Source organism: Rhipicephalus microplus, chromosome 8, assembly GCF_043290135.1.
Source record: "Rhipicephalus microplus isolate Deutch F79 chromosome 8, USDA_Rmic, whole genome shotgun sequence".
In the NCBI taxonomy this organism is placed as follows: domain Eukaryota; kingdom Metazoa; phylum Arthropoda; class Arachnida; order Ixodida; family Ixodidae; genus Rhipicephalus; species Rhipicephalus microplus.
Window position 1 is genome coordinate 63,772,456 of NC_134707.1, and position 9,837 is coordinate 63,782,292.

Below are 9,837 nucleotides of genomic sequence, written 5' to 3' on the forward strand. Positions count from 1 at the left end.
CCCTGGCCATATCTCTGACAATGGAAGCAACGGCGGGGGTTGGGAATATATGGCCTCACAGATGTCTTCGTATACCCAGTCTCGATTGTTTCCGGCAAATCGCTCGAAGCAAAGGTCAGTACTAAGTGTTTTGTTGGTATTTCCTTTTGATCTCTTCTTATCTTAATACGCTGTACGTTTGTCACGTTCTCGCTCTTCCATCCTTCAAGAAGTTCAGCTTCGGTCAGGTCAAGCAAATCTGCGTCCGATACGACCCCGCGAGATGAGTTCATAGACCTGTGTGGCGTAATACTGATGGGTGTGTCTCCAAACGTTGTGAGGGTGTTCAGTTTATCGAATTGGTCTTTGTCACGTATTTCAAGGAGTAGATCTCCACTGGCCATTTTGGTAACCTTGTACCCGGCACCGAGACTTTCGGTTAAGGACCTAGCCACTACGAAGGGGGATACTGTTCTTGCTTGCTTGTTAGTTTCTCGCAGTGTATGACGTGGAAATGAGGAAAGGTTTGTCTTGGCCGGATGAAAAAATTGATATCTTCGGTGCGTACCCGCTTTGAGGAGGCACGATCACTAAGTAAAGGAAATGCTTTGTGCATGCTAATTGTATGTTGTTCAGTAGCGTTGGCGGCCACCCACCACGGAGCCCAACGAGGGGACGCTGCAAGTTTACGGATGCTGAAACCTGCAGACGCCAGCCGTACAACGCCACTATAACCCAATGCGCCTAGACCAAGGTAGGCTATTTGCACAGGGTTAACCCTAGCCGCCAGGAAGTTTGGAAGTAAACGGAAGACAGTAGAAGACAGGACAGATAAATAGTAAGAGATAAAGACGAAGATGTAGGGAGAGAGGGATAGGAAAAGGCGACTGCCGATTTCCCCTGGGTGGGTCAGCCCAGGGGTGCCGTCTACGTGAAGCCGGGGCCAAAAGGGTGTGTTGCCTCTGCCGGGGGGCCTCAAAGGTCCAATCACCCAGTGTCAGCTCAACCCCCAGGATTCCCTTTTCCCCGGACACGGCAAAGCCACCCACGGCTAGGCGTGGGAGGGAGTAGAAACTCCCCCGTTAGCTCGGGTCCGTGGTGTCGCTACACACCAAACGCCTGCTTTATCAGGCGCCCCTGCGGGGAGCTCCGTAATCTAAGCGGGTGAGTATGAGGCATTTATAAAAATTCATCAGGCAATTTTCTATCACTGCCCCATGATGCCCGCGACAAAACCTTGAGCATATTTAGAGCTTTCAGGCAATTGTTCTTTAGAATTTTCTGGTGACGGAAAAATATTAATTTTTTGTCTAAGCCTAAGCCTAGAAATTTAAGTTCACTTTTCACAGCCAATTGCTGTCGGTGGAGGTCAATAATCCGATCGGGTCAGACCTCTTTTACTTGTAAATAAAACACACGTGCTTTTCTGCGGGTCAAAAATGACCCCATCCTCATCTGCCTATTTTGTAACCTTATTCAAACCAAGTTCAAGCTGCTGCTCACACATTGCAAGGTTGCATGATTTGTAAACTATCTGCCTATCGTCAACGTGTGCGCAATAAAACATATTGCGTGGAATACAGGAACGGAGGGTATAATTTTTATAATAAAAAGTGTGCAGCTCAAGACACCACCTTGTGGTACTCCAGTCTTCTGGACAAAAGTTCGTGAGAAGACATTCCCCACCCGTACAAAAAAGTGCGGTTGGACAAATAGCTTTCGTTAATGGTCAGCATTTTACCTCGGACACCTAATAGTGAGAGGTCTCGCAGTATGCCGAAGCGACAGGTGGTATCGTTATATTTTTCCATATCGACAAACAGTGAAAGAAAGAATTGATTAAGAAAAAGCATCAAGGATCTGTGCTTTGATTCGTAACAGATGGTCAGTGCTGGAACTACCCACACAAAATCTGCACTGGTATGCATCCAGTAGATTGTTTGTTTCTAGAAAGTAGAGAAGGCAGCAGTTAATTGTCTTTTCGAAAGTTTATATAATCAACTTGCCAATGCAATCGACCTGTAACTAGCAACATAAGATGGCTATTTTCCTTGCTTTAGAATTAGAGTTACAATGGCTTCTTTCTAGGCAGAGGGATCTCGCCGGAAATCCGAACGGCATTATACAAGTGGAGAAGGGCTTTTTGTGTTTCACAGGACAAGTGCTTTAACATTTCGTATACTACACCGTCGGAGCCTGGGGCAGAGGTATTGCATCAAGTTAGTGATGCCTGTAGTTGAGCTAAAGCTAAAGGTTCATGATATGCTTCTTGGTTTGTGGATTTGCGCTCGAGTTTCTGTCTTTCGATTATTGTTTTGTATCGCTGGAACGATGTGGCATAGTGTGACGAGCTCGAGACCTGTTCGAAGTGCACCCAAGTAGAGTTCACTTGGTCCTCGAAGCTGTCGCCTTGTGTTTTCACAAGAGGAAGTGGGTGAGATTGCCGTACCACTATCTTGACTACAAGGTTCCAGACCTTCTCCTCCGGTGTATATGAATCGATTCCGGATAAAAAGTTGTGCAAACTTTTCCTAATCGCCTGCCTGTGCGTTCTTCTGCCTTGAGACTTTATGATCTTAAAAATTGTCAAAGTTCTCGGCTGTCGGTGAGTTCCAGGACAGCCTCCAAGCATTATTTAGCTTTTTTCGAGCGCTTCGACAATCACTGTTCTACCAAGGGACGCGTCGTTTGGTGAGCGGTCCAGATTGTCGGATACAATTTGCTGCAGCATCGATAAGAAGTGCTGTAAAAATGTCTACAGCTGTATCTCTACTTAATACACATATGTGAAACCAACTAAAGCGAATAGCTTCTCTGAACTTTTTTCAGTGCGATTTGTCTGTCTGTCATCTGGGAACCTGCGGAGGACCTTTGTCTATCGATGTGCCTAGGATGATTAGAAAGACGTCACTTCCAAAGGTTTGTTGATCACTTTCCATTGAAGTAGGGGTAAAAGCGATGGGGACACAATTCAGAGATCGATGCATGAGCAGACTTTGTTGGCGAGGCTAAAGTGTGTTGGTTCTTTCACATTAAACAGACACGGACCCGAAGAAAAGAGAAACTGTTCGATTTGACGACTTCGTGCATCGCAGCGAGAGTAGCCTCATATACCATTCTGTGCATTTAAGTTCCCAAAGACGGCATAAGGTTCCGGTAGGTCGTCTATAAGGGACTGGAATTCGTGTTTTTCGAGACGGTACTGAGAAGGTATGTAAAGAAAGCGGATGGTGACAAGTTGGTTAAAAACTGCTCTAACAGCGGCTGCGTCAAGCAATATTTGTAGTGGTAGATGTGTACATGCTACGCCCCCAGATGATGCCATAGCGTCATTGTGATCCTTTCTCAATATTACACAATGGCGTAGAGAAATGGTGTTTCTAGAATTTAAGTGTGTCGCTTGTACACACAGCACGTTTGGTGAATTTTTGTGTAAGAGTTCCTGGATATTGTCGAGGTTTCTAAGTAGTCCTCTGACGTTCCATTGTAATATTTGTGTATTTGTTATGAGTGTGAATGAGTGCTGTATGTACTAAAGAAATATTGCGTCAAGTCAAGAACCCTTGTCAAGCCCCGTCATGATGGTTTTTGATTTTCTGGCGCGTTCCAAAGAGCCACGCCGGTCCTTCGGCACCGGAGACCTTGTTGGACTTGCTGTTGTGTCCATCACCTCGTACGAGGTGCTGAATGCCCGCTCGCGGTTCGCGCGTGTGGGCGCGGATGTCTTAGGGCTATGGGTCAAAACAGAATGCCCTGGGGCTTCAGGTTCAGAGGCCTGAAGCCTTTTGTTGGCGGAAGACCCTGTGCTATGTCCACTGAGGGGACGAATAGCGCTGCTGCCCGTCCACTTTGTGTGGTACGAGCGGGCGCAGCGGAATTGGGGGCACTGCCCCCATTCTTGCCACCTCCGCGAACGAAGGACCCTGCAAAGGTAGACGCTGTACAAAGCCACTATAACCCAATATTATGTCACCAAGAAAGGGCACATACACAAGGCTAACGCTTGCTCCCTGGAAGATGCAAGTAAAGAGAAATGAGGAGAGGATAGGAAAGTATGAAAGTGAGAAAAGGGCGAAAATCTGAGAGGAGAGGGAGACAGGAAAAGGCGACTGCCGATTTCCCGTGGGTGGGTCCGTCCAGGCGTGCCATCTACGTGAAGCCAGGGCCAAAGGGGTGTTTTGCACCTGCTGGGGGGCTCCAAAGGTCCAATCACACAGCATCGGCTCAACCCCCGGGATTCCCTTTTCCCCGGAAATGGCTAAGCCACACACGGCGAAGTGTGGGGGGAGGTCGAAATCCCCCCGTTGTCTCGGGTCCGTAGTGTTGCTACACACCAAACGCCTGCTTGCGCAGACGCCCCTGCGGAGTCCCTGTACCTATTGAACACGAAACATTTTGCACATCTCAAACACCAGCGCGTGCCTGCCCGTGAATGTCAACGTCACCGAGGGCCGGCGAAATTATGCTCCCTCTATAAGTCTGCCAGTCAGCTTCTAGATAGACTAGGCACTTGAAAACTTACCACCACCCTATGTGAATGATTCTTCGTGGTGGATGTAATGACAAATTCTTTCGCGAGTATTGAGCTTTTGCGAAGGTTCAGCGTCAGTGCTTCATTGACGTGCAGCAAGATGTTGGCGTCGTCGGCCCTGCTTTCAAGGAGTCTCGGGTACACGAGGGTTCCTGAAAGGGTAAGGCAAGGCTAATGAGTTTTTGTTGTTGAGTGAGAAACAGTGACGTGTTATTTCAATGGTAATTTATCTATTTACTTTACACTGCCTACTAATAACATCCTGGATACGTTTCATGACATCGGTTCTTGTCAGTTGTTCTTTTGTTTCAGACAAAAACACAAGCCTTAAAATTTTAGCTTCATCATTTTTTTCTTTTCTTGAGAAATAACCATACCTTCTTGAGGAAACGATAACGCAGTGGCCCTCAAGGACATGTCCTGGTAGCGCACACGGAAGCAGAACAAGTTTTAGAATTGCATAAAACTTCGCTTCCAGCAAGGCCCGAGATTATTGTTGGCGATGTCCTAATTTCTTACGAAGTAGTTGCACTAAGAGCTGTAAAGTAGGTGAATGAAACGTTTGTCGTGCCCTACCCACGCGAGGCACTCTGAAAAAGAGAGCTTAGAAGCTAGCGCCATCATGAGGTTCCTTGGCGAAGCCGTGCTTCACTCCTACGAAACGCTTCCTCCGCTAGCTGAACGCCCCCGCCGCCGCTGTTAGACGATAGCACAGGTGAGACTTGCGCAGCTGGAGTAAAATAAAAATCTGAATTAATGGCAAACGTCTGAGTGCTGCGTCAACAAGCGTCTTTCGTATATTGAACTGTTGCTTCCGCGAATAACTCGTGACGTGCCGTTGCTTGAGCTAATCGATGAGGCCACGCATCAGCATGTCTCAAGTTGCAAGCAACTTCATATACCGAGAATGACGTCACGGCATTCGTTCAGCCTCTCAAAAATCCCTGTGGCCGCCGCCTTTGTTTCTTTTTCATTGATTGATGATGATCGATTTGTGGTGTTTAACGTCCCAAAACCACCATATGATTATGAGAGACGCCGTAGTGGAGGGCTCCGGAAATTTTGACCACCTGGGGTTCTTTAACGTGCACCTGAATCTGAGCACACGGGCCTTGTTTCTTTTTCAGAATAGTGTAATATGCGTTCATGACATCACATCTATGTATGGTGTTTTATAGCACAAGGGACATTTGATGGCGAAAGAGTGTCAGTTCATGGGGCAAAAGAAGGGAACAGTGATTATGGCGAACACTGTATGAAGAGTTCCATGCACAAAGGCTGCTAAAACGTATAAATATTGAAAGCGTAAGAGTGACTGTAAATGACTGGCAAGGCTATATTCATTCAATTTTTAGAACTCCTACTTCACGTTACGAAAGCAGCGAGGATCAAAGCGTCTTTAAACGTTACAAGTGATTTTTAGGTCTTTCAGATTCCCTTGAATGCCACAAATCTGTCACATGGTTTTCTATTCTAATGAAAGCAATGGAACAATACCTTTCCTCAAAAAAGAACAAAATTAACTATCTCCCCGAAGGAAACCCTGATGGGATGCGAAACCGCAGCGGTGCGCATGGGATTGACCCGGTTGAAACGGGTGTCGAAACGGGTGCTGGAAGAACGGTTTGAAGTGAAATTCGGTGTAGCGTTTACTCGAGTAAACGTCTGATTGAAACGCAAAGACACGAGTGGCAGGACACGTTGAAGACGCTTGCAACCGGCTTCTTTGGCTCGCATCTCGTCGGTGTTACCCGTGCGCCGTCTGTATTCTCGAACGCGATCGGCGTTCGTGACTCGCACCTCGTCGGTGTCATTGGTCTTCCGCTGCCGACGCTTGCGTCCGGCTTCCCTGGCTTGCGCCTCGTAAGTGTCAACGTCACCATTCGCGAACGCAATCGACTTCGCTAACCCGGTGAGAGCCTTGAAAGCCACGCGCACACTAGCGTGAAGGATGTCGCCGCGTCGGCGTCGTGCCCGTCGGTGCGATAGCGCAGCAAGCAGCGGCGTACTTCCACATTGTCGGGCACCGTGAGACTCTCGAGGTGCGCGGTTTTTAGAGGGCCATTTTGAGAAAACACAGCCCCCTCTTGCCAGTGAACGGTGCCCATAAATGTGCTTTCATGATTTTACAAAACAGTTCTGCGCGCTCCAGCGAGGTGTTGGAAGGTTCAATAAATAAAAAGTGACAAACACCACTCTGTAGCTCAAAGTCACGAAAAAAAAATACACGCGGATTTTTTAGAGCCCCTTAGTTGCTGAAGTATTCGTCATGTCTTGAGATTGTATCTCGATTCGACCCTATTGGGACCACGCCTATTTTGCGTGGTCCCTTCCCGATTTGAGAATACCAGGAAGCTACAGCGAAGCAGTGGGGCAGCACACTGCTCAGTCCTGACCCTAACAGACTGGTCCGGGTCACGGCACTCACACAGGCAGCCGCCGAGGAGCATAAGCTCCTGACTGAATAACCGACATCCCCTACTTCAGCCGAGGAAATTCATTTGTTTTATTGAAGGTACTGTCTGTTCTCTCCTCCTTTCATCAATGTACAGTGCAAGGTTGGATTGATAGACTACTTGAAGTGCGTAGAGCCGAAATATTGCACGTGTCCACACAGTGGCTCTTTCCTAAAGAGACTTTTTTCAAGAAAAGAGATTGTGCGACGGATAATCTTGTGGTATCTTTTGGTATTAGCAGTAAGGAATGCTTTCTAAGGAATTACATTAAGAAATCTTCAATCATATCTTCCAAAGATGTCTTACTGTTGAAGGAGAGGGAGAAAGGCTGTGCTTCTTCTGCCGCCACACGCCTGTGTCTCGTTCCTGCGATTTTCTAGACTAGCAATGCACACGCACGGGTTGAATTCCCCGAATAATATGTATTAGGATAGAGCACGCAGGTCCCATGACAGCTCGCATTTGACGACTGAGAATTTCTTTTAAAATGCACCTCACGCCAACTAGTGTATTCATTACTACAACGTTCAGCATCAACGGCCACTGATTATGCACTGTATTCGAGTTGTTGCATAGATTGAACGTTGAGGGCACACATTAGGAATCCCGTACCACGTGGCCTCATACATTCAGACAGGTGCATTGGAGAATGGGTCTTTTATTCTACTTATTAAGCGATATTTGTTTGTCTAACTATAAGAGTGCACGAGCTTATACATTCTTCTGCGGGGATAGCGGGTCATTTGCTTTGAACAAAAGAGATATCTTACCTGAATGAGCTGTGGTCCCTAGAAGACAAAACAGAAGGGCCGTGACTATTACTGTTGCTTGTCTGGAAGACTCCATTGCCCACTCCCTTTCGACTTCGGATCAAACAAACTGTTAAATATTCAGCAAATTACATTGCGAATTCGTTCTGCCCATCTTTATTACATGTAAAAACAGACATTTCAGCTACTATTATGAGCACTAAGGCTGTTAATGAAAAATTTTCGCACTCGCGGTCATGGTTTTTTCCAAATGGCAACATTTACCTCAGCAGAACTTCATTTGTCTTGTTCATTTCTGAATTATTCATGCATCTGTTGACCCGGCATAGCTTTCGATGGACGAAATGTCACCCTTTCTTCTGTCATGCATTCCAGTTGCTGACAGCATGCTCCTGATTCCAGCCGGTGACGCTTGCAGAAGGTACATGAACTGCTTACGAGAACACCCCTCGAATTCTTCCCGTTGCTGAAAGTGTCGACCAAAGGCTTGAATAATAAGTGTAAGTTATTTATCTAGATATTGGTCCACACTTTCAAAATGTCTATATCATAAATCTAATATTTTTGCAGGTGTTTGACATTATATACTCAAAGTTAACATGCCACCGTTGCTGGTGATTACGACGCTTCACAGCTGACCCGCAGGTTGCGAGATCCCGATAACGGCTGCCGCCTTTCGAGTGACGAGAAATCCTTGAGGCTCGTGTGCCTACGTTTAGGCACCCATTAAATTAGCCCAGGTGGTCGAAGTTGGTTGCATGAGAACGCTCTACGTGGCAGCACTGTTTATCTCGCTTTGCTCCACTAATCCTTGTTTTCGTTTACGCTGTTTATTTGAACGAGTTTGTCAAAATTACCACTCCTCTCCCGAGGCGTCTATATTATAAATGTCGAGGCTTTAAGCCATAGAAACCCCTCACAATTGTTATTATTAGTCAGACTTGGAAGTGGTCAGCTGAGAGTGTCGTTCCTTGTTGCATTTTCAAGAGGGTGGAAAAGTATGCGTATCTTGCCAGTAATGCCATGAGCAAAGTAGTTTAGGAAAGAAGAAAACAGTCGTAGAAAAAAACCAGTTTTGTGGTATTGGTCATGCCCTTTTGTCAGTGTTGACCACAAAAGCGTTCAACTCATATTTCGACCGAAGTTGTGCAAAACAGGGCCCGTCGAGTATTCTTTCATAATTCCTTTTGTAACCGATTTCTTTTCAATTACATCTACTGTATCATCTTACATTTGTGTTCACTGTATCATTATACACCATGGTGTTCTTTTGTTCATGCATGCCACGTGTGTCATGTAAATTGTAGCAATGATGTGTGGACTACAACATAGTGATGTTTGCCGTGGCACATAGACGTTATGCATTTTTTTTCATTTTCTGCAGAGTGTAAATGAACTTTATCGAAACAAAAAAAAGAGGTCGCGTCATCTTATGCTGATGCCACGCAATATTGCATGTGTTAAGAAAGCTTTTCTCACTACATGACAATCACGTTGACTTCTTTCCGAAGAAGTTTACACCAATAGCGTGGCTCCGTGGTAGAACACCTGCTTTCCACGCGAATGGCCCGAGTTCGATTCGTACTCACACCAAAGTATTTCAATCTTTAGTGACTTATTTGCATCTTTGTAAATTTTTCAGACATAGCTAAAACAATCTTTCACTGACAACCAATCACATCGACGCCGACACCTGAATTTCTATGAAATGAGTTCATTAGTACTAGCACGTTGGAATGTATAGCCAAGCCTTGTATTGCGTGCCACCATTACTAACATACCCTTAGGTAATGATGCTACAGAGAAAGGGAGACAAGCATACATCGTCTGACAACCCCCTCCCGTAATGCCATTTAGCCCTTCTCGAGTACTAGCGTTTCACTAGCAAGTATAGCCAAAGATGGGTGACTCACGGAAATGGACTCTCATCAGTTTATATGAAAGAATTCTGCAGGTGCTGATGTTGTACCCCCTCTTGTCCCTGGTCGTATAGTCCTTTTCATTTCCTTATTTATAAATCACTTTCGGCATGCACTGGCGTGAGAGGAACAGTATCTGTAGTGATTTTATAGAGAGGAGGAAAAGGTATACTGCACAGAGT

At 46.0% G+C, this 9,837-nt stretch overlaps 1 protein-coding gene across 4 annotated transcripts in view; it reads right to left on the reverse strand.

Annotated features, from left to right (window-relative positions):
- The window catches only part of LOC119182049 (venom metalloproteinase antarease TserMP_A-like), a 62,362-nt gene extending 54,373 nt beyond the window's left edge, over window positions 1-7,989 (reverse strand). For all 4 annotated transcript variants that reach the window (XM_075872019.1, XM_075872018.1, XM_075872020.1 and 1 more), the window contains exons 1-2: window positions 7,737-7,989; window positions 4,502-4,662 (exon numbers count right to left, since the gene is read on the reverse strand). In XM_075872019.1, coding sequence (XP_075728134.1) covers window positions 4,502-4,662; window positions 7,737-7,812 — 237 coding nt within the window. In that variant the 5' untranslated portion in view covers window positions 7,813-7,989. The remainder of the gene's footprint in view (window positions 1-4,501; window positions 4,663-7,736) is intronic.
- Between the last annotated feature and the right edge of the window lie 1,848 nt (window positions 7,990-9,837).